At 38.3% G+C, this 24,817-nt stretch overlaps 1 protein-coding gene across 1 annotated transcript in view; it reads left to right on the forward strand.

Moving 5' to 3' along the window:
• Positions 1–24,817, forward strand: part of CCDC148 (coiled-coil domain containing 148) — a 245,238-nt gene that overhangs the window by 103,480 nt on the left and 116,941 nt on the right. The window contains exons 9-10 of the mRNA XM_029934542.1: positions 14,279–14,417; positions 16,977–17,183. Of these exons, the coding sequence (XP_029790402.1) occupies positions 14,279–14,417; positions 16,977–17,183 (346 nt within the window). The remainder of the gene's footprint in view (positions 1–14,278; positions 14,418–16,976; positions 17,184–24,817) is intronic.

Raw genomic sequence — 24,817 nt, forward strand, 5'->3', positions numbered from 1 at the left:
ACACTGTTGGTAGGAATGTAAACTGGTGCAGCCACTCTGGAAAACAGTGTGGAGGTTCCTCAAAAAACTATCCATAGAACTGCCTTATGACCCAGCAATAGCACTGCTAGGGATTTACCCCAGGGATACAGAAGTGCTAATACATAGGAGCACATGTACCCCAATGCTCATAGCAGCACTGTCAACAATAGCTGAAACATGGAAAGAGCCTAAATGTCCATCACCTGATGAATGGATCAAGAAGATGTGGTATATATATACAATGGAGTATTACATGGCAATGAGAAAGAACAAAATATGGCCATTTGTAGGAAAGTGGATGGACCTCGAGGGTGTCATTCTAAGTGAAATAAGTCAGGCAGAGAAGGACAGATACCATATGTTTTCACTCATAGGTCTAACAGGAGAACAGGAGAAACCTAATGGAGGACCATGGGGAAGGGAAGAGGGAAAGAGAGTTGGGGAGAGAAAGGGACGCAAAACTTGAGAGACTACTGGATACTGAAAACGAACTGAGGGTTGAAGGGGGAGGGTGAAGAGAGGTGGTGGTGATGGAGGAGAGCACTTTTGGGGAAGAGCATTGGGTGTTGTATGGAAACTAATTTGACAGTAAACTACTTAAAAAAATAAAGACAGTGGATGGCTTGGTTAATCCCAACATTTATTTTCATTCTTTCTATTCTGTAACAGCTCATTGGTTTTGGTTGGAATGATTCCATCCCCAGGTCCAAAGGTAGGGTATGGTTGGGCGTATGTACCAGTTAGTAACCTCATTTCCCTGAGCTACACTGGCTCGATTTTACTGTGAGTGTCATGGAAAGCTACTGGAAACAGAAGTGTGAGAGCATTAGGGAGTAATACGACCTAACTTATGTTTTAGCAAGATCACTTTGGGAGTTGCTGTGTTTAATACAGAGGTAGGGAAGGACAAGAAAAGATAGATCCCTGAGGAGATTACTAAAGTAAACCAGGTGGGTGACAATGGTGGTCTGGATCAGGAAGTGGAGGTGGCCTGAAATAGCCAGCTTTTGGACATATTTTAAAGGTACGGCCAACAGCATCTACTGATAAAGTTCATTAGGTACGTGAAAAACCGCAACAAAAGAATAGTTCAGTGTTTTTGGGTTGAGCAACTGAGAAGATGGAACTACCATCAACTGAGATGGGGAAGACCTTAATGATGTAGGGCTGGGCTGTATGGAAGGTGAGGTGTTCAGGTTTGGATATACTGAGTTTGAGATGCTGTCAGATATGTAAGTACAGATTTGTGAAGGCAGTCAGGTATATGACCTTGTAGTTCAGGAGAGAGATCTGAGCTGGAGATTCATGTTCATGAGTCATCACCACGAAACTGGGTGTGATCACCAAAATAGTGAGTGAAGAAATAAACAGAAGATCCCTAGGATCTGCTGGCATTACAGCATCAGTAAGAGGAGGGGTAACCAACACTGGATGTTGAGAAAAGATCTGTGAGACATGAAGAAATTCAAGAAACTATCCTGTCCAGTAAGGCAAGTGGAGAGGGAATGGTCAACAGTGTGAGCTGAGGAGGGATGATCACTTAATAAATGCCACTAAGTCAAATAATACACAACGGGTAATTTGCCATTAGCGCTAGATAAACAACTTTTTTTTTCACATTTATTTATTTTTGAGAGACAGAGAGAGACAGAGCATGAACAGGGGAAGGACAGAGAGAGAGGGAGACACAGAATCCAAAGCAGGTCCCAGGCTCCAAGCTAGCAGTCAGCACAGAGCCAGACCCAGGGCTTGAACCCACAAACCATGAGATCATGACTTGAGCTGAAGTTGGACGCTCAACCAACTGAGCCACTCAGGCACCCCAACAACTGTTGAGTCATTGGGAACAAATGACTTATTGGGTTGGATTTAAGTGAATGGGAGTAAAGGACTGAAGACAATGGGTACCTACAACTCTTCTGAGAAGTTCTTTTGTAAAGGAGAGCAAGAAAGTAGGGCCAGACTTTTATGTTGTTGAATTGTCTTTTGTTTTGCTTAAAATGGGGTAAATATTACTATATTTGATGCTGATGAGAATCATCCAGTAATGGGATTTGGTATACAAGTAGGGGAACAAACACAGATGGTTCATCTACTACAGTAACTGGTGGGGATGCAGAGTGCATGGTACAGGTGCTGAGGAGGTGAATAGATGTCACAATGACAACTCTGGGGGGTAATTCCAAGTACACATGACAAAGAGGTTTATGAAAACCTCCCTACTCATCGATGCAATAGAAGTTTTTAAAAATACTCAGATTCGGGGGCATGTGGGTGGCTTTATTGGTTAAATATCTGACTTTTGGTTTTGGCTCAGGTCATGATCTCATGGTCCATGGTTTCAAGCCCTGCATCAGGCTCTGTGCTGACAGTGTGGAGCTTGCTTGAGATTCTCTTTCTTTCTCTGCCTCCCTTTCTCATGTTTTCTCTCTCTCTCTTTCTGTCTCTCTTTCTCTCAAAGTAAAAAAATAAAACTTTATAAAAAGACTTAGATTTTTCCCTACAAGATGGTAAAACATGAAAAAAATTGTCCAAGTTTGAAAATATGAAAGAAATGGGCATTTCCATACATGAATGGTATATAAACTCTTGGAAGACAATCTGGCCATATGTCATCAACAATTTTATAAATGTGAATAATTGTTGTTTAGAAATCATCTCAGAGGAAATAATTATAGAAGTGAAATAGTTGGTTTCAAGGACATTCAACATTTTCCCTCTTTCTTTAGTGATAAAATCTTCTGAATGACTAAATAGCTAACAGAAGATTAGCTTCATCAATTACGATGTATCCATGTAATGGGATACCGCCCTGTCATTAATAATTACAGTAAATAATTTTTAATGACAAATAATTGTAATATGTTGCTATGCAATTTAAAAATTTTTTTCTAATGTTTCTTTATTTTTCAAAGAGAGAGAGACAGAATATGAGCAGGGAAAGGGCAGAGATAGAAAGGGAGACTCAGAATCAGAAGCAGGATCCAGGATCTGAGCTGTTAGCACAGAGCCCCATGTGGGGCTCGAATTCATGAACCGTGAGATCATGACCTGAGCCAAAGCTGGATGCTAAACCAACTGAGCCACCTAGGCACCACGATTGCTATACAGTTTAATTAGAAGTTAGGTCACAAAATAGTTTGTATAACATGGATTCCCTTATGTATTTTTTTCTTTTCCCTCTGAAAATGTTACTTCTGCATCTATATAGCTATAGGAAATAAAGACTGAAAGTTTATCCAAATAAACAATAACAGTAGTTATCCCCAGGTGGGGAAATCATAAATAAATTCAGCATACATTGTTTTTTCTATTTATAAAGCAAAACCACAATTTTTTAAAAAATCCAAGTTAAAGAGTGAATTGATATTTAGTGAGCACCCGTTACATGACATGACAGACACATGCCATTGTAATCCTCAATACAGCCCATTTAAACAGCTATTTTACAAATGGAGAAACTGCAGCCGAGTAGAAAGTGAGAAATTTCCCCAAAGTTTCTGAGATAGCAGCTGAGCACAGTGAGTTTCTGCTCCTCATCTGACTTGATGCTTTTTCTTACACCGTACCACTTCGAGCATTTACATGTATCAATCACGTTGGTAAATTGGGTTGACTACTGCGCAATAGAAGTACAACGTGAGATGTGGACCACATATTTAATTTGTCATTAAAAATTTTTCTTTAATGTTTATTTTTGAGAGAGAGAGACAGAGCACAGCAAGAAAGGGACAGAGGGAGACGAGACACAGAATCCAAAGCAGGCTCCAGGCTCTGAGCTGTCAGGACAGAGCCTGATGTAGGGCTCAAACTCATAACCCACGAAATCATGACCAAAGCCAAAGTCAGACACTTAACTGACCGAGCCATCCAGGCACACCATAACTTAACATTTTTAACTGGCCATATTAAAATCTTTTTTAAAGGATGAAATTTATTTCAATAATATATTCATTTAACTCAGTAGTTCCAAAACATTATAGTTTCGAGATGCGATTGATATCTTAAAATTTTTAATGAGATATATTACATTCTGTTTTTCATAGAACATCTTTGAAATCTGGCTTGCATATTACATTTGTAGCACATCTTAGCTGGCACTAGTCACATGTTAAGTCCTGAATCAGCTGATGTGGGTCATGGCTACTGTCTTGGACAGCACAGCTTTAAAGGATGTTACCTTTTACTAAAACATATTTTTAAAAAATTCTGACTGCAATTGAACCTATTTCTTTATTCAATATGTGTGAAGCTATTTATATTCTGTTTAGGCTGTATTTCGTTAGTGACGTGAAGACAAGTTTAATTGCTTATTTTAGACTCAGATGAGATTGTGGCTTTAATTTCCTAACATTTGGATGAATTAATCATACAGATGAGACACAATTGTCTGATGCTCCATTTAGCTATGTCATATCTGAAGCCAATATGCAGCAAAAGCTATAGAGTGATTACAAGTAATTTCTACTTTATTGTTTGATAGGTATATTAAATTTAAATATTGATTCATAATTATTGTTCTATTATTTTATGAGATCAGAATCTGTGTACTATTTTAAAATCAACAATGATTATAACAATTTTGTCCTTCTGTGTGTACATTGCCAGGGCCCATAGTTTCATATTTTTTCAACTAAATTATTGCAATTAACGTTACTTGAAAGTTACTATTGGGGCACCTGGGTGGCTCAGTCAGTTAAGCATTCGACTTCAGCTTAGGTCATGATCTCACAGTTCATGAGTTCAAGCCCCACATCAGGCTCTGTGCTCACAACTCAGAGTCTGGAGCCTGCTTCAGATTCTGTCTCCCTCTCTTTTTGCCTCTCCACCACCCGTGCTCTGTTTTTGTCTCTGTCTCTCTCTAAAAGATGAATGAATACACGTTTTAAAAAATTTAAAAAAAGAAAGTTACTATTTAGTTACTAGAAAGTTACTATTTATTAGCCTCATACACACACACACACACACACACATATTTCTTTATATGTATACTTCTCAATACAGAAATAATTACATTTATTTCTGAAAATTTTTTAAAAATCGAGGCAAGCAGGGGTGTCTTGGTGGCTCAGTCAGTTAAGCATCCGACTTCAGCTCAGGTCATGATCTCACAGTCCTTGGGTTTGAGCTCCGAACTGGGCTCTGTGCTGGCAGCTCAGAGCCTGGAGCCTGCTTAGAATTCTGTGTCTCCCTCTCTCTCTGTCTCTCCCTCTCAAAAATAAAGACTTATAAAAAGTTTTTTAAAAATTAAATAAAAATTGAAGCAAGCAGAAAGAAGGAACTAAAAGTTAACCTTAAGTTCCCAATGCACAGAGATATCCTCTAGTAACATTTTATGTATTTCAGGTATACATTCTGTTGTTTATAAAAATGAAAACATACTCTACACATATTCATTGTTTTTCTTATTTATGAATCAAATCCAGTATTGTTCATTTTTTTCAGTCAATGTTTACTAACCTATGCTTGAGTCACTGCATTAAATGTTCCTTTATAACATATTTTTTATTATATGTATGATATTACAATATACAATTGTAGAAGATAAATTCAAACCATCTCCTGGTTCTGGACAATTATGTAGTTCATATTTTGATATTTGCTTAAAAACCTTGGAACAAACAACTCTGTTGCTATATTTTGAGTCATTCCATGATTGTTCCCTTAACATGAGTTTCTGCAAATGGAATTGTTCAAAGAGATTGAAAAATTCTACGGCTTTTGGTAGTATTGTTATATTGCTTTTCAGAAAAGCAGAAACATTTTTTACTTTGACCAACGTACCTTTCTTTCATTTGGTCCAGTTTTGGGACTTGATTGGATTTTTGGAATCATGTGTGAATATTACCAGTATCTTGTTCATAAGCTTTTTTTCTCTTTTTCAGTATGCATCTACATAGCATAGCATAGCTCTGTCACTATCTTTATGTGAAAGTTTTGTTAACAGAATTGGCAAAAAAAGGATGAAAAAGGTAAAAGCCAGCACTCAAGAAACAGTGAGTGGCCTCATGTAATTTTCTTTAAAATATTTTTAATAAACATATATTCAAATGTGAAGATGTTCCTTGATCAATTCAAGAGGAAAGAAAAATAGGGAAAGGAACAGAATAACCACTATTTGCTTACTTGATGAAGTTATAAGTTGAAACATTGAAGCTTTAATTACCAAGTAGGATTTTTTTTTTTTTTTCCTGAGAATGTAGTCTCAGGAATTTTAGCAAATTTCAGTGCCTGGGGATTTTCAGTCTCAGGTTCTACATTTCTGGTTTGGGCTGGTTGTATGTCAAGGGTATTTTTGTAAGGGGAGAAGTGCTCAGAAATAGGGACATAATTCTTTGAACACTGGTGTGTGTGTTCACTTAGTCACATAGGTTTTATGACTTACTTGCAACATCCTGAGTCACTGCAACTCTCATTTTCTCTTGGCGTATTCCAACATGGATTGTCCAACCTGGCTGTGGAATTATATTTGTTAGAGCAAGATGATAGTCGTAGACTATGGTTTTATTTTTGTCATCTATATTTAATTGCTTTCTCTTAAACACATCATTGAAAATATTTAACTACTTTATGATTCTTAAACCAAAAGCCATATTTGGTGATTGTTCAACTTATTTTGGGTTTGTCATGGGAAGAAAGTATATTTTAAATTCTTTTGGCTATAGTGGAATGCATTTTATCAAGGGAAAAAATGGATGCAATTTCTGTAAGATACTCCAAAAATTAGTCTTGGAGTTTGCCTTGCTTAATTAACTCAGTCTGTATATTTACTTGGATGTTATGGTTGTTTAAATGTATCTGTGAAAATATGTCTAAGAATAGTGGCTATAAGTTTCTAGGTCAACAGTCTTTATTATTAGTATCATTGCAGCCCATACCTGCCTCCTTGGTATAATTGTTTCAGCTAGAAACTATACAATTTAGCAGTGTATAAGGCTACATTTCTAATACTTTTGGAGACTGAAAAATCTGTGTTTTATAGGATGAAGGAGTGAGAGTCATTTATGAAAGGCTTCTGTTCTTTGCCTGATGTGAAATCAAATTAATCTTGAGTAAATCAGATTGGAGAAAATGAAAATACAGCAGCTTGACAGATTTGTGTCTAGGACAATTGACATAGGTTATTTTTTAACCTGAATAAAGCAGATAGAATTTATTATTAAAATAATAAAATACATGTAGCTATAACAAAGATAAGATTAAAACTTCATGGACAGACTTACCAAATTTTGACGAGAGGAATTATAATGCTATGTTATATATCAAATCAATTCCTCATAAAAAGGCTTTCCTAGTCTTTATAACTTGAGGTCCAACTGTGGATATATATATAATCCTTTGAGGAAGCCATATTATTAGAACTGAGATGATGGAGAATCAGTACTGTAATAAATTATCATCATAGGTGTGGCCCAGGGGGAGGGGGAAGGAAAAAAAGAAATTATAATCACCACACTCATAGGCTCTGTCTACTTGCCATATTAATGCCTATATAAGAACATAAAGTTGAACATTGTTAATGTCTAAAAAATAATGAACTAAGAAAGGGAACCATCAGTCTTCTAATCCACTCTTATCCTTTCTTCATGAGTACTGCTAGTAGGTTTGAGGTGATATGATAGCATTTTTATGTGGCATTTAAAATTTCAAAAGGCTGGGACATGTGGTTGGCTCAGTTGGTAAAGCATGTGACTGACTGTATGCACCACTCTGGGTGTGGAGCCTACTTTAAATAGATGATAGATAGATGATAGATAGATATATAGATAAAATTTCAAAAGCCCTTAATGGTTAGTTAAATTTTTCCTCATGCCGTTCCAAAGAAGTAGGCCAGTCTTATTATTCTTATTTTTGAATCTGGAAAATGGAGTCGTAATGTCTATATAAGTAATTTTATTCACTTCAACTTTACTGCATTTAAAAATGTTCTTGCTTCTCCAAAATGAAGAATAACATGGTAACATGTAGGCAAATTCTGGATCAATAGAGTTAAAAAAAAAAACTAGAGCTTATAATGTGTTTATAGATGAGCTTATCTTTACTGATTCTGTTCATTTGAGTTTGAGCTGCTTTTGTTAGTTTTGGGTTTTTGTCTTAAAAATGGCCCTTGATGTTGAACACTTGTCTGTTGCCAACCATCTGAGGAATGTTAGTGTAGATGGTGGTCTCTGGATACATTGGATCTGCATCTCTTCATCCTTCATAGTACTTTCCTTCCAAAGAAATATTAGGATGCCATATTTAAAATATTTTTAATTTAAAAACTTAAATTTTCTTCCCCTCAGTTAGCTATCAACTAGGGTATCTTGAGCTGTAAGTAAGAAAATTCCAGCTCAAGCCAATGTCATTTAAACAATAAGGTGAGTCCTTATTTTCCACAAAGTACAGAGACAGAGAAGTCTGGTTTTCTGCACTCTCTTGCCCTGTCTTTGTGCAAGTTAGATAACTTCCTCCAGCACTGCCCATCACAACACACGGGAACAGAAAAGGACCTTTTATTCTTCCCTGTAAGCTAGAAAATCTTTGCCTTACAAGACTTCTCCTCACATTTCATTGGCCAGAATGAGTCTTTTGTCCATGCCTAGACCAAACACTGACCATACAAATGGATGTTTATAAATGTCTTAAAATCAATCAAGATTTACTCCCAGGGCTGGGATGGTGCTCTCCTTCCCTAGCGTGGGGGCCCTAGGGGGAAGGTAGATCTTGAATAAAATTAGGATTCTGGTGGGCAGGAGCAGGAGTAGGGGCACTGTGCTATAATTACTTTTTCCTTACACTTCTTATGATGAATATAATTATTTAAAACCTAGCATAGGGAGCGGTTGAGCCAGTTTGTTTTACTTATAACAGACTGTTTTGTATTGATCATATTCTCTCAAAACTTCCACTAGGAATTATATTGCCCCTTAAAACTAGTGTAGATGAATGTACAGACAAAGGATGGTTTAGGAGGCTTGCCATCACCCCAGCTATTCCACTCATAAAAAATACACATTCCAAGTAAAAAATTGAACTTCTATGGCAACTATTCCAAAAAAAAAAATCTAAGTACAAATAGCATACTTGCCATGTCAATAGCAAGTGTAGTTTCCAAGTAAATCTCTTAAGCTCGTCTTCTGGCCTGATTCATAACCCTTAACCCTTCTATAAGAAATTCTGATGCTATCAGTTTTAGAACCCTGCCATAGGTTCACTTTCCTGTCACCTCACAGAAGAAGGAAGTGTGTCTTTGGATGGTGATGCCATTTATGGCTTTACCTTATGGGCCATTTTGTGGTTGGTTCTTTAATTCAGTGGATTTTGGCCATACTTTTGAGAGCCCACCTTATTCTGGCTGTCAGCTGGGGACCCTGGAGGTAAGAATTGCTGAGTGGGAATGGTTCTCCAGGAAAGACAATGCACTTACCCAAACAAGATCCAAGGAGGGGATTCTGTTGTCAGAAACAAGTTTAAGCCTCGAAAGCCCCCCTGCAACCAGGCTGAAAATTAAAGATAGATTTATGTCTGAACAACGGAGGTGGAGTGGTATAGTAGTTGGATAGGGAGACAGTTTCAGGAACCAGGCTGATTAGATTCAGTGTTTGAGTCTGATTTAAAAAGTAGAGTCAAATTGTATTTTCTAGAGGGTCAGACCCCATACAGGCAAACAGATTATGTCAGATCTATATTTTATCCACATTAATCCTTCAGTATTTCACTGCTGTCCTGCTTCTTAGTGGAGGGGTGCTGGGTCTCTCCTGCCACCATCACACTAGAAGAGGTTTTCTTTGGCCCAGATTCACTACGGCCCATTGCCAGTGTCGAGCCAGCCATCAGAGGTGTCAGGTAGCTTCGGGAGACACTACCATTTTGCTAGAAAGCTCCCTTCACTCTGATAAAATTATAAAACACCTTTCAGCCAGTTTGTAAGCACAATGTTTAGTTTCATAGACTTGTCCCTGCTGTTAAAATACCTGTTACCTTTATGCACCTTGTTTGCCCCCATTGGCTGCCTCTCTACCTTTCCCCAACTACAAATGTATTTTGATGTCATGGAACCTTAAGGAAGAGGCTTAAACATGACTAAGAAGAAAATTGGTAGCTAAGTTAATTGTGAGTCAGTTTAGGATTTTTGGCATGATTCAAACAGGTAAAATTAAGGAGACAATCAGCCTTGGTGTGGTTGGATTCTCACAGCCGTGGTTCTCCTTTCCTAAAATACCTATTTTGTCTCATATCTTGTGATATGATGAAATTAGATCATTGGACTTAATTATGGGGCAGGAATGGTGGGTGAGAATTGAGTGGTAGATAATCTCACACTTCTGTACTTTGGAATTTCCTCAAGTGTTAGAAGTGCCCAATATACCTGGAAATTGTAAAATCTTGGTGTGCTGTTATAAAAATGAAATCTTGGTGTGCTTTTAAATTTGGGTGGAAAAACAGAGTAGAAATTACATAAACTTGCCAAAGATATTTTGTTTAAAGATAATTTAAAAATTGCAAATGTTTAGGATAATTTCAAAGCCTTCTTTAAACATATATTTAAAATTATGGAGTCACTTTCCGAATTCAGACAATAGGCAAGTGATCAGAATATTTTTCAATAGCTGTGTAATTTAGCTACTTCTGACATCATAATCACCAGCAAAGAAATAAGAACTTTAGAAAGTAAAAGCTAACCTTCATTATTTTATATGCCTTGGCTATCTCACATAGATTTTTCTGTACAATGGAAAGATGTTTAATTAGTAAAGGGAAATGTTCATATTAGAAGTTGGAAATGCAGATTTATTCAATTTGATTTTATTTTAGAGGCTAAGAAGCAAACAGCTACTTTGCTATTGTGAAGAGACTATTATGTTTGAATATTCCTCCTAGATTTTTACTATGCATAAGACTCAGTATATATATTACGGTGGGAGCTTTCTAGCTTACCAACAGCATCCTAATGGAGATATATGACTGTGCCATTACTATTGCTGATGTGAATATTTGCCTCAAAATTTAAGCCCGTGGCTCTGGAAATGGCTATAAATACTCTAAAATAATAATTGTGAGTATTTATATATCATTTTAAAGCATGTTTTTAGTTTTTATTCTATGTATATTAGAAAAATGACTTACAATTTGCGTAATTGTAGTCATTGGAAAAAGCTGTTGAGATGTGAGGGTTCTAAAATCATTAAGAAGAGCAAAAATGGATGTGATCATTTGTGAAATACTTGGTTTGAAATAGTTTTACTGTTATATTATCATTTCATATGTTTAAGTGGTTTTAATGTTGTCACTAAAATGGCACCTAATTAATACACTCACACAATACATAAAAATGCACTCAGTACCACAAATTCTCCTGCTGCTCCATTTATTTATGGCAATGTACACTGCTTAATGTGTGCTTTTATTTGAAAAGCATTTCTGTAAATGTTTGCTATTTGCACTTTCTCTTTGAGTATAGCTGCAATCTTGTGCCACCATTCAGTATGAGAGATCATCAAAGTAATTAGCTTAGAAGTACTTCTCCATTTACCAAAGGACTAAAACTATTTTTGAAAATTATGGGTAAGATTGCTTAGAGATTGTTGTAGGTCAGGTTCCATAGAAGCAAAGCTGAGACGGGAATTGTAAGAGCAAGTGATTTGTTGGACAATACTCTCAGGAGAAGGATGCTAAGGGAAGAAGGAAAGAGGAGGGAAAATATCTATGCCTAGAGGTGATCTTGGTAGAAATGGGCTGCAGTTTGCTCCCACAGTGAAACACTAGAGCATGAATGGTATCATGGAATTGGTTCCATCATGAAGCAAGTGGGCTGGACTTTTGTAGCCCCCTGTTAGCTGAATATTGGTTGCAACTGGCACTTGAGAACGGACAGGAGAGAAGCCTCCTGGGTGAGGAGCTTCCCATTTGGTCCAGGGCAATTCTCCAGAAAAGGGAAGTGCATCTGTGAATTATCAACATCTTGGTGACAGGAATTTTGATTAACAAGGGAGATCTGGCATGGCACCAACAGCATGTGCTATATAGATGAATGACAACTTAAAAAAAAAACAGAGAACTTACTGGACCTCAGTTTTATTACTTTCCCTTCCTCAGCACACACCCCGCCACACACACATATATTTTTAATCAGATAAAGGTGGGGAGTCAAACCATTCAAGTCCCTTTGATTAAAGAAACAGTTTAAAAGCATAAACAAAGACATGGACTTCAGGTTTATTCCTTTTTGTTGTTTGTGGTGTAGTAATAGAAAGTTTATGTGGATGGGGCGCCTGGGTGGCTCAGTTGGTTAAGCATCCGACTTCAACTCAGGTCATGATCCTGAGTTTGAGCCTCATGTCAGGCTCCGTGCTGACAGCTCACAGCTCAGATTCTATCTCTGACTCACTGCCCCTCCCCTGCTCATGTTTGCTCTCTCTCTCTCTTCCTCTCTCTCTCTTCTTTCTCTCCTCTCTCTCTCTCATAGAAAAAATAAACATTAAGAAATTTTATTAAAAAATAAAATTTATGTGGCTGACTCTGCTATTAAAATGCATTTTTGTTATCATGAATGAAAATCAGTTCCTGGAGAGAGGACCTGAGTTATTGTCCATGAAGACTTGAGGGTGTTTCATATATTTAAAATATTTTTTTAATGTTTTATTTATTTTTGAGAGACAGAGAGAGAGAGAGAGATAGACAATGTGAGCGGGGGAAGGTCAGAGAGAGAGGGAGACACAGAATCCGAAGACAGGCTGCAGGCTATGAGCTAGCTGTCAGCACAGAGCCCAACGCGGGGCTTGCCACGAGGCTTGAACCCACAAACCGTGAGATCATGACCTGAGCCTAAGTTGGACGCTTAACTGACTGAGCCACACAGGAGCCCCTGAGGGTGTTTTAAATGCCAAGTACACTGGGGCAGGCCTTTATGCAGTCTTAATACCCCTATTTGAAATGTTTTGTTTGCAGAAGGCTTCTACTGTCTATACATTCATAACTGATTCAGACAGAACCAATACATTCAGTGTGTTCGATGAATGAGTCCATCTTAGCTTCTTTCTCTGCAATAGATTATTATGTCACACAGAAGAACTGTAGAGTATGCTTCTTCCTGGTAGAACACCTCCAACCCTCTTTTTCTTCCCACTATAGAGCTTAGTGAAGATTATCTTCTTTGAAAAAGAATTTTTTCTTTCTTGAGACTTACCAAATTACTGAAATGATTTACAGAAACCAGGTAACCTTGTATGAGGACAGTGGAATTCCCATTTGTATCACTAATTTAGAGAGATTTTTATTCTATTTTAAATTGTCAAATATTTTTCAAGGGCATAGAAGACATGTTATGAAAAATTCTGTGAATTGCACAATCAACTTTAAGGCAGAAGATCATTGATATAGTAGAAATAAACAAAGCAAGTCTCCATCTTGGATCAAAGAAATACTTATTGCTAATAATATTCACTCTGATTGCATCTGTATTTAATTATTCCAATTTATTAAACAGGAATAATGATATGCAAATAAACCCAGAATAAGAAAGAGACATTAATTCAGATTAGAATTCAAGCTGATATTGCAACCTTTTCACTCTGCATAGGGCTTTGCTAATACTTTCTATAGAGCACAAACCAGGCCAATGCCTTTCTGAAATGAAAAAGGGAGCAGGGTAGATATGTTATTGGATAGGGCCTTGAAGAGCTCCTATTTACAAATTATTTCTTCCGTGATCTGAAATTTGATGCCATTGGTAATCTGCTAACTAACAATATCTAGTCTTAATCCCACAAAGTGAGAAGTTGAAAGAATAAATGATAATTTTAGATTTGTTTTAAAGTCAAACCCGAAATTAGTGCTTTCCTCAGGCCTTACTTTCCTTTGTACAGTTGTTCATTTAACCACCTGCATTTGTATTTTCCTCCAGGAATAAAAATTCCTTTTTAGTCTGTATGTCTTAATAATTTATTTTCCAGTATTTGTTTATTTCATTCATTGGTCATGATTTTTAAAATATTGTTTTGGCAAGATAGGATAAATACTTTTAAAATATTATGTCACTTGGCAACTTCTTGAAATTATGCCTGGAACTCATGGCAGGACCCATAAAGGATTGAAGAACTCACTGTAATATTAGAATTGAGAACATTTCCTATAGCAGATTTTTAATTTGGCTAATGTATTAAAAAACAACACCCCAGACTTTGTTTTCTACAATCAGTACCATTTGCTAAGCAGTGAATTCTCTCAAACTCCATGATTTCTTAACAATATGTTGTGACATTTTTATTGCTTCTAGAAATTTCCAATTAAGTGAAGAAGACCACTGGATTTACCAGGCTGTTTTGGATCAATATCCTGCAGATCTCTGTGGCAGAAGGACTCTGTATCTCAACATGTTACAAAGATATTTTCCTCACAAATCTAGGCATGATTTGGTGAGTGCAGGCCCCTAATAACAGCAAGTTAAATTGTTTCAGTGGTCTGTAATTACTAAGCAAAATTTGTATTTCTAGAATGATGGTGTAAAAATTATTTTTTCCTATACTCTAGAAAATAATAGGGTTATAGGTTGAAAATCTCTCACTTTTCTTTTTTTATGTTTATTTTTGAGAGAGAGAGAGAGAGAGAGAGAGAGAGAGAGAACACACATTCAAGTATGGGAAGGGGCAGAGAGAAAGCGAGACACAGAATTGAAAGCAGGCTCCAGCCTGGAGCCTGACATGGAGCTCAAACCCATGAACCATGAGATCATGCCCTTAGTTGAAGTTTAACCAACTGAGCCACCCAAGTGCCCTGGAAGTCCTTTAGTTTTCAAGTTATATGGTCCATAAAAGGTGGAGAGCCCCTCAGGCAATGTTTATTCTTCCATGCTTACTTGCTCCAGAGATGTTCGCTTTGGCCCCCTTGGTTGCTCTGCTAGTGTTTGACCTCTAGGTGTCTGTGCAGTCACCTGCCCGCCATGAGAGGTTCTGCAATCTCTGGGTCATACAAAAAGTGGGGTGCCTGCTCATCTATCTGCAGAGCCTGCCTCATCTCAGCCCTTCTGGTCATGGGCAAGCCAGCACTGGTCTTGGGGGCTGGTGCTCTCCTATATCATCCCCAGCTTGACAATTCCAGCTGATCTCCGTGGTCAGGTCTGAAACACATGCCCCACATGACTCAGAGTCATGACTGAAATTTCCCCCAGAGGGCCTGGGAGATTATTGTTTCATTCTCTAGTTAATAAGGCCACAAAGACAAGAAAACAGAAGTTACCATGTCACCAATTAACTTCACAATAACTCACCTTAAAACATAAATGTAAATACACATGTGTAAAGTCTTAACTTCTAAATGGCTATGCTATAAAATATTATCACATACTTTGCATTTTTGTAGTTGTTTAAATTAAGAAAGTAATAAGATCAACATGTGTATCAGATTTACCTTATATCAGTCCTTTCTAAACTCCTGTAAGACACATAATGGTAGATGAAAAAGTACTATTTGTATTCCCATTTTACAGATGAAGAAACTGGAGCAAAGACCACACAGCTAGTATGACTATACTTCCCAGTCCTTTCCTACCCCTCAGCCCCCACCCAACAATCATTTGTTTTAATTCTGATCTTTATTTTATAGCAGATACCTGTTTTGTAAAAAACATGTTATATAATAAATAATTCACTCTAGATTTTTTGTCTTAGTTTATTAAATTAGATCTTTCTTTTTATGCCCTGTTGATTCTATTTGTTTCTCTGACCAGCTGTCATTTTTAAGTTTGTAAATTTTTGCATTTATCTGCTATTAACCTGACAAAGTTTTTATACTCACTTCTTATATTGGGCTGATTAGTATGCATTTCTGCATGGTATATGTTTCCTTTCTTAGTGTTTGACAGATTTTAAGTATATTTTTGGCTTTTAGGAACAAAGCTTATACGTTTCCAGAAGAGATCTCTGTAGCTGATATTTGGTTTAAGTAAACTGTAGTTTGTTTTATCATGTCCCTAATTAACCATATCTAAATTATTATTTTAGGACAACCTTATCCTGCTTGCTAGATTCTTTTTTCATACTGCTTAGGGGCTACATACTGTACAAATTCAGAGATGTGGTCTATACTAGCAGGATAAAGTATATGTAGGTCAGTGTGGCTCTCAATTTCAGAAGACACAGCTTTATATAAGGAGCATTTCAGAATCACCTATGAAGATTTTTCATACTCCATTCCTGTTCTGCCCCTCAAAATTCTGAGATCTCTCATGGTGGGGATTCATTGCCAACAGATTCTACCAGTACCCATCAGGAGTGTAGGATGGGAAGAGCAAATACCTGAATATTTCAGTAATCAAGAGGAGACTGGATTTTTAGGGTTATTATAGCAGTTTATGTTTATTAGCATGTATCTAACTGATAAACTTGAAGTCATTGTTAAAATACCAAAACTGATTTAAAGATGGAGTATTTTGGGGAGACCTGGGTGGTTCAGTCTGTTCAGCATCCAACTTCCGCTTAGGTCATGGTCTCTTGGTTCAGGAGTTTGAGCCCCTCGGCAGGCTCTGTGTTGACAGCTCGGAGCCTGGAGACTGCTTCAGACTCTGTGTCTCCCCGTCTCTCTGCCCCTCCCCTACTCATGCTCTCTCTTTGTCTCTCAAAAATGAATAAATGTTAAAAAATTCTTTTTAAGATGCAGTATTTTTGAAATTATATGTAGGGGAAGTAATGCTCTCTGTTCATAGATTCATTGCCACATAGACGTGGAAGTTGCTTTAGGACTGCCTCATCAGACTTTATCCTATACGAGGAAACTAGGCTTATAAGCTAGTCCTTTGTCACCAGTCAGCTATAAACTCAGAACTATGGGACTGGCACCTGGTTTTCATTGCTCGATTTACTATTAAGATGTTTGTCCCCAATTTTTCAAAATCATTGGTTATAATTCATTTTTGTAACAATGACATAGAGCACAGGCTCAGTTTCATAATAAGTGTTTACTATCGCTTATCTTTTTAGGTGGAACATGAGAAATATTGTGATCAATATCGCTTTGCTGGGGAGCAGCGAAGGATCCTGATATCAAATTGGAATAAGAACAGGAGAGACTTTATACAGAAGGCCGTACTGACCCTCGCCGAGGCCTGTGCAGCACATGCAACGGAAGGCATGTTGGCCAAGGATAGGAGAAAGCAGCAGGAACTGTGTGCTCAACTGAAAGCCAAGGTGAGATGCTCCACTGAAGATGTTTCAGCATTTGCCATAGTATTCTTTAATAACTGACTTTCCCTTTTGTTCAAACCCAACCTAAAGTTTCTTTAAAAATTTAATTTAAAAAAATTATTAGTTTGAGGGGTGCCTGGGTGGTTCAGTTAGTTAAGTAACTGACTTTGGCTCAGGTCATGATCTCACCGTCTGTGGGTTCGAGTCCCATGTTGGTCTCTGTGCTGACAGCTCAGAGCCTAGAGCCTGTTTCAGATTCTGTGTCTCCCTCTCTCTGCCCCTCCCCTGCTCATGCTCTGTCTCTCTCTGTCTCTCAAATACTGGATAAATGTTTAAAAAAAAATCCTTAAAAATTATTAGTTTGAAGCATATGAAATTGCAATTCTTTTAGATCAACAGTTGTCAACAATCAATAATTTCATATGGTTCAAGTGGAGGTTACCAAGAACAAGAGGTTCATGTTTAAGTTTGGACTGAGAGACATCCATCATGAGTCACAAATGCCGCACACCAGAGACAGGTGCTGGATGAAAATGTAGAATGTAACCACAAAGTCAAGTCTTATTCCGGCTCAAACATTCTTGGACCTCTCATTCATACTAATGATGTACAAAAAGGTAAAAGTAGGAAGAGAGAGAGGATTTGTGAAGAGATATGTTGGGGGAGATCTCAGTGGGCTGTGTGAGAGCCCTCAACAAAGTGAAAGAGGGAGTAGAATTGTGTGTTCCTCTTCCTCAGACCCAGGGAGGGGCCTCCGGGACGGCTGGGAGAGTCTAGTGCGCAGCCCCTGAGGCTGGAGCTTGAAGATCAGTGTGTGATGCTCACAGGGTAATAGAGGAGCTGCCTCCCTGCAGAACTGAAAACAAGGATGGCTGCTGTGCTGGGAGCAGCTGCGTTCCCCCTGGCACACGAGCCCGGGAGGCCCCGTGTGGATGGGGCCTCCCTGGGAGTGTTGTTAGCAGGACCATTAAAACAAATTGTATTGAGGCGCAGCATACACACTGTCAAGTACGCACATCTTTATTTATTGGTAAATGATGTGGTAGGGAAATGGCGGAGCAGTAAGTTTGATTGTACTGGTAGAAAAATAATAACCTGGTAGATGTTACACTATAGCAATTAATAGCAGATAAAAACAAATGTCTTTTTAAAAACATTAGCGGAGGGGCACCCAGGTGGCTCAGTTGGTTGAGAGGCCAAATCTTGATTTTTGCTCAGGTCATGATCCCAGGGTTTTGGATCAAGCCTAGCATTGAGCTCCATACTGAGCGTGAAGCCTGCTTAAAATTCTCTCTCCCTCTCCTTTTGCCACTCCGCCACTCATGCTCTCTCTGTACACACACACACACACACACACACACACACACACACACACAAGTTAGAGGAAAAATGCCTGCTCTGCATTTTTTGTAAACAAAAAGATATTATATTGGGCATTGTATAAGCTTGGGACCTAGAAGGAGTAGAAGCTGCATCAAGCCTAATCTACCATGGGCTACAGAGCTAATGCAGGTTTCCTCTCCATCTGTGGCTGATAAAAAACACACAGGGGTCAGGGGCCAGGACAAGTCTTTATGTACTCATAGTCTTTTTGTATTAACTTTGCACACATTACCATTAGCCTTTCAGCTATGCTGTGGGGGATATTTTCTTTTTATTGTATTGTACTGATGTGAACATGCATGCAGTAAAGTGCAGAAACATAAGTGTGCAATTGAATAAAATTTTATAAATATGTATTACCCATGTAAAGCCACTGAGATCAAATTATATAACAGTTTCTGCTGCTCAGGTGCCCTCATGCCTCTTCTCAGTATATATTACCCACACCCATAACCACTATTCTGAATTCGTCACCATGAATTAGTTTTGCTTATTCATGAATTTCATATAACTTCAAAGCACACAGTATATACTCTTTTGTACTTCTTTCATTCATCATATCTGTTGAGTTTCATTCTTGTTGCATATTGCAATTATTTGTTTTTCTTTATAGCTGGGCAGTATTTCATTATAGACCTATACCACAATTTATTTATATGTTATTCTGTTAATGGAAATTTGTGTTATTTCCAGGTTTTTTTAAATAATGATAACAGTGCTGTGTGAACACCCTTGAGCATGTATTATGGGGGACAAATGCACTCACTTCTATTGGATAAATGCTTGGGAGTAGCCTTGCTGGATCAGGTGTGTTTAGCTTTGGTAAATACTGCCAAATAGTTTTCCAAAGTGGTTATACACATTTTGAACCAGTTTCAATTGCTCCACATCCTCACCAACATTGGTATTGCCAACTTTTACTTGTAGCTAATCTTATGTATGTGTAGGTTATGGTTTTCGTCTACATTCATACTAGATGATGAGCAACTTTCCATATGCATATTGACCTTTGATATCCACTCCTGTGAAGAGTCCATTCAAGACTTTTGCCCATTTTTCTATTGGGTTGTCTGTTATTTTCTTATTGACTTGTGTGTTGTTTATATATTCTATATGCAAACTCCTTTAATGTTGCCCTTTGATAAAGAAAAAGTTCTTAGTTTTAATGAAATTCTTTTTTAATTTAAATGGCTGAGATATGTTACATGCAGTAAAATCACCCTTTTTTAGGTAGTATACAGTTCCATACGTTTTCACAAATGCATGACATGTAATTACCATCGCAGGCAAGGTATAGACTGCTTTATCACCCTTCAGAAATCCTTCATGCCCCTTTGTACTCAACCCCACACCCACTTTCAGCCTTTGGCAACTACTGATTTCTGTCCCTAGACTTTCGGCTGTTCTAGAAAGTCACATGACTGTAATAACCATATGGTATGTGGACTTTTGGGTCTGGCTTTTTTCACTTAGCATAATACATTTATGGTCTAGCCATATTGCTATGTGTATCAATAATTCCTGTTTATTGCTGAGTAGTATTCCATGACTGGGTTTAATTACAGTTTATCCATTTATGAGCTATTTTTAGTTTTGGCAATTAGTGTTATTTGCTCATGGTGGGCATAAGCTTTAGGCGTTCCCTGTGAGCCTGTGCCTAGGAGAGACTTGTCACTCTTGCTCCTTCCCCTGCAGTAGATTCTTACTGGATACTTGCTAGCCTGGTAGGGAAGAGGCATTCTGCTTTTTCAGTTCACTTCAGTCTCAGGCAGGATTTTTGTCTCTTGGTCTTGGGGCTAAGACCTGCTTGGTGATCCTGCTCTCCTCCCCATGGCAGACAAACTCTGCTTGGGTTGTGGTAGTTCTTGGGTGAGAGAGATCTTCCTACCCCTCCCCCAGGGAGTGCTGGGTTTCTTTGTTTTGTTTTTGTTTTTGTTTTTATTTTTTCCCCACTGTAATGGATCTACATCCCTCTCCACCCCCAGTGGCTTTTTTTTAAGGTTTCTTTTTATGTTTGTGAGAGAGAGACTTGTGTGTGTGTGTGAGAGAGAGAGAGAGAGAGAGAGAGAGAGAGAGCAAGCACGCATGAGCACAAGCAGGGGAGGGGCAGAGAAAGAGGAGGACAGAGGATCCAAAGTGGGCTCCGTGCTGACAGCAGAGAGCCGGATGCAGGGCTTGAACTCGCAAAACTGTGAGACCATGACCTGAGCATCAGCCAACTAAGCCACTCAGGGGCCCCAGTGGTTTTTGTTCTGTAGGGGTTTTGTTCTTATCTCTTAGACCTGTGCTAATATAAGAGGCTTTCTCTGCACATGTCTTCTGACCCTGATCTTTCTTAGGAGCTTTCTGTGAGGTTTGTGGAGAAAAGCCTGTGAGGTGGTGTCAATTCCCCGTATGTATGTAACTTCCATGGTTCTATATTCTCACGGTCTGTAACAGCAGTAAATTGTAAAAATTTTACTGTTGACTCATTACAGAGGATTAGCTGCAATCTTCTTACTCACTTCTGTGGTGGCCGTGTGTTCCCAGGTGCTCTGTCTCAAGTAAGCCAGTTCCCATATTGCTTCTTGCCTTGGAGACATCTGCCTTTCTTTAAATCTCAGGTTTATTTGCCCTGTGACCTCAGGGCAAGGGAGGTTCTGATGTAGGCTATTCAGGTTTTTCTTCTGCTTAGAGTGGGAGGCAACATTCTTTCCAGCTTCTTACATTCTCCCTGGAAGCTGGAAGGTCCTCATGAAATCCTATGTATCAATTTTTCATGTGGTCTATTTAAGAAATCATTGGCTAATGGCACAATGTCATTTTCAAAGGCATTCTGCCTGAGATTTTTCTACCCAACAAGGGATCCTGCCAAAGGAGAGGGGATCCCCCCCAAAATGGGGTGGAATAGCAATAAAAGGAGACCTGATAGGGGAAAGAAAAGTAGCTAGATAATGTACATAACCCACATTAGGGAAATTTTCCCAGGAGCAACCCAGCTAGCAACCAAGAGAACAAAACTGGTAGGAGAGCAAAAGTCCGCATTAACCACCTGCCAGGTTTACTGAGATGGCATCGGTCACCAATCTCATGAGAACTCTGCTGTCATCTTCTGTACATCTTGTCCCCTTTTCCCTCCTGCCTATGGACTCTTATGGTCTAAGCATCTAGCGGATGAAAGGAGATGTCATCATCTGAATAAAGAGGGAAGAGTTGATGAATCTTTTGGAACTGGACGATTTAATTTTGAATCAAGACTGTATTTTGTGATTTAAAGTGACTGTGTAACACAGCGGTGAGTTATGGGTTCTCCTTAGTTTTTATCTAGTGGCAGGAGAAATCTCTAAGTGGGGGACAAAAATAATGCTGTGTTTTGATTATTTCCTGCATGTAAGGCTGTTCAGTGTACTGTTATACACTGTGGAGAGTTCCCTACATCTCAGGCATTCTAATAGATCCTTTATACTCAATTTGTCATGTTATTTCCAGTGACAAACCCGAGATATGCAGGGATTGCTACAGAGTACCCACCCCCTGCAATCAGGGGCTTGGTTTCTGGAAGTGATATAATATGCCACCTCCTCAGAGACCCACGGTCACAAGATGGTGAACAAATATCTCTGAACCTTTGGAAATGAAGTTTTCAAAGAGTAAATGTGAGCAGAGAACGGTGGAACGTAATGTAAACGGATATAAAATGGATTCTATTTCCCATAGAGATGGTGTTATCATTTGAGTTTATGTTCCTGATCGTGGTCTGAGGGTCAATAAATTATAGCTAGGACATAGCAGAAAAGGAGTAATCCTATCAATTCTATAGTAATTTAAAATATTAAATTATATTCATTTTTTTCTTACCTGGAAGGAAACTTGGAGATTTACCCCCATCCTTCATTTTACAGTCTAAAACCTGAAGTCTTGAAAGATAAAGTGACTTGCCTAAGGTTCATGCCAGCTCATTTGACTTGAAATTCAATATTATCGTCCCCTACACAGCTTTGCATATAAGAATCTTACAAAATAATAGAAGATATTTATTATACTGTGAGCCCCAATGCACTATAAAATAGACCTACAGAATCTGAAAAATATTACTTCATTGTATCATAAATTTGACCTTTCTAAAACTAGCATGCTAGCTATAATAAACATTAATTAAATGTTTAACCATAATTTTGTTCTTAGTCTTGGAATTTTAAAAGGCTTTTTTCGGATGATGCAGATGATTCATGCTTTTTAAGAAAAGCATTAAAGGAATTTTGAAATAATGAGTTTTCTTTCTCTTTTTCTCTCCTTCTCTGTTTTATTTTGGCTTTCCATTAGTAATGGATGCTGTCATGAATATAAGCCTCTCACCAGAGCAGTGAGATGAAAACAGGAAAGAAGAAGTCTCATTCTTCTGCTGCCACAAAACCTACTCTTTAATCCCCTAAATTCTCTCAGACCACCAGCCTCTCCCCACTATCCAGTCTAGACCACTCTGTTATCTGTGCACTTGATTTTTGGCATACTTGTCTACACCATGACTGGGGAACTCCATTCCCAGCTCTGCCTTACAGTTGACTTTTTCTGTATCCATGCTGGTGGTCAAGTGCTACTAAGGAAAAGTCATCTTCATCTGGTCTCTGAATACCACATGAGAGACTTTCGTCCTGTCCTTAGTTTGCCAATTCTCCTCATTTCTCCTATGACTATTTCAAGAGGTCACCAGTCCTTTCAGTAGCCTTACCTAGTACCATACACCCACACACTCATGCCTCCAGGAGACAACTTAATTCCTACTTTATCCAAAAAATGAAGTCATGGAGTTGTGAGATAGATCCCTAATCCCTGCCCCCCACCCTATGTCTTTATGTCTTCTGCTAATACTCCACTTGATGCAGGATGTAATACTTTCTACATGTTCATATCCAGTCCTTCTGCCAGTGTTTGGGGCTCTGACCCATCTAACCACTTTAGAAACTTGATTCTACTGATTATCTCCTTTTATTATTAATTTTCTTTCTTATCCTGTGGGTATTTCTCCCAGTCTATAAATATGGCTAAATCTTTCTTATTCAAATCAAACCTTCTCATGACTCCAAGTCATCCTCCAGCTCCTGGGCAATTCCTAATTTCTAACCTTTTCTTTGACATCAAGCACTTGAAAGAATAATCTATTTTTTCTCAGACCTTCTGACTGCTCTTCTCTGTCAAGATCCTCTCCTCTGCCCAAGGTCATCAGTGACCTCCCAATTACCTAATCCTGTCAGTACTCTTCCATCCTTATCTTAGTAGACCTCTCTGCTTCACTTCTCACTCTTGACCACATAGTCTTTGTTCTAAAATATTATTTCAGTTTCTAAAATATGATTCTGTTTTCCATATCTTAGAGAAATACTTAGTCTGCGTGTATATTTGTCATTGTCTGCACAACCCTAAAACCCCGGTATCCTGGGGTTTCTATCCGTACCCTTTGTGCTTCTCTCACTACTTTCCTGGCTTCTAACCCCTCTTATGTTTTTACCTACCTTTACATGCTATACATGCTAATTATTCTTAAATCTCCTCCCCCCCCAACCGTCTCTGAGCAGCTCCCTCTTGAATCTCATTTACCCACCACCTACTGATTATAACAACTTCAAAGTCTACAGATGCATCAGTCAGTGTCCAAAATAGGAATTTTTGTTTCCCTCCAAGAAATTTGCACTCATTTTCTTGAAACTTAGTTTCTTCTTCTCCCTCACTCACCCCTATAGCCATTTACCAACTTTGGAAATTTTATCTCTTAACTTTCCACATCTTTCTATCACTAGAAAGGCCAGTTCTTGAACTTTTGCAGTAGTGTTCTAATGGCTATGCTTCACATCCTGCCCTTCTGAAATTTTCCCCCTAAGCTGCATGCAGAATGCTCTATCTAAAATGCAATTTGAGCTACTTTCCCTTGAGGACAACTCTTTGGTGGCACCTTTCGCTTATAATAATGGCCACACATCCTGGCATGGCTTACCAGGTCCTCAGTAACATGGACCCCAGCTCCCTTTCCAGCCTCCTTTCTTGACAAACTCCACCTCACACTTTAGAATTTAGAAATACCAAACTCCTTGTGATCCACTCCCCTTCAACCTCTGCCACTGTACTGTACATCATTTTTTTTCCTGACTCTGTGCCTTTGCTCCTGCAATTATTGATTTTGTCTGGAATGCCTCTCTTACCTTTCTTTGGTTGGCTAACCCTCACTCTTCTTCAAGATTCAGCTTAAATGTCTACTATAGGAAGACTTTCTTTTTTTTTTT

This window comes from Suricata suricatta, chromosome 3 (assembly GCF_006229205.1).
Source record: "Suricata suricatta isolate VVHF042 chromosome 3, meerkat_22Aug2017_6uvM2_HiC, whole genome shotgun sequence".
NCBI classification, from domain to species: Eukaryota; Metazoa; Chordata; class Mammalia; order Carnivora; family Herpestidae; genus Suricata; species Suricata suricatta.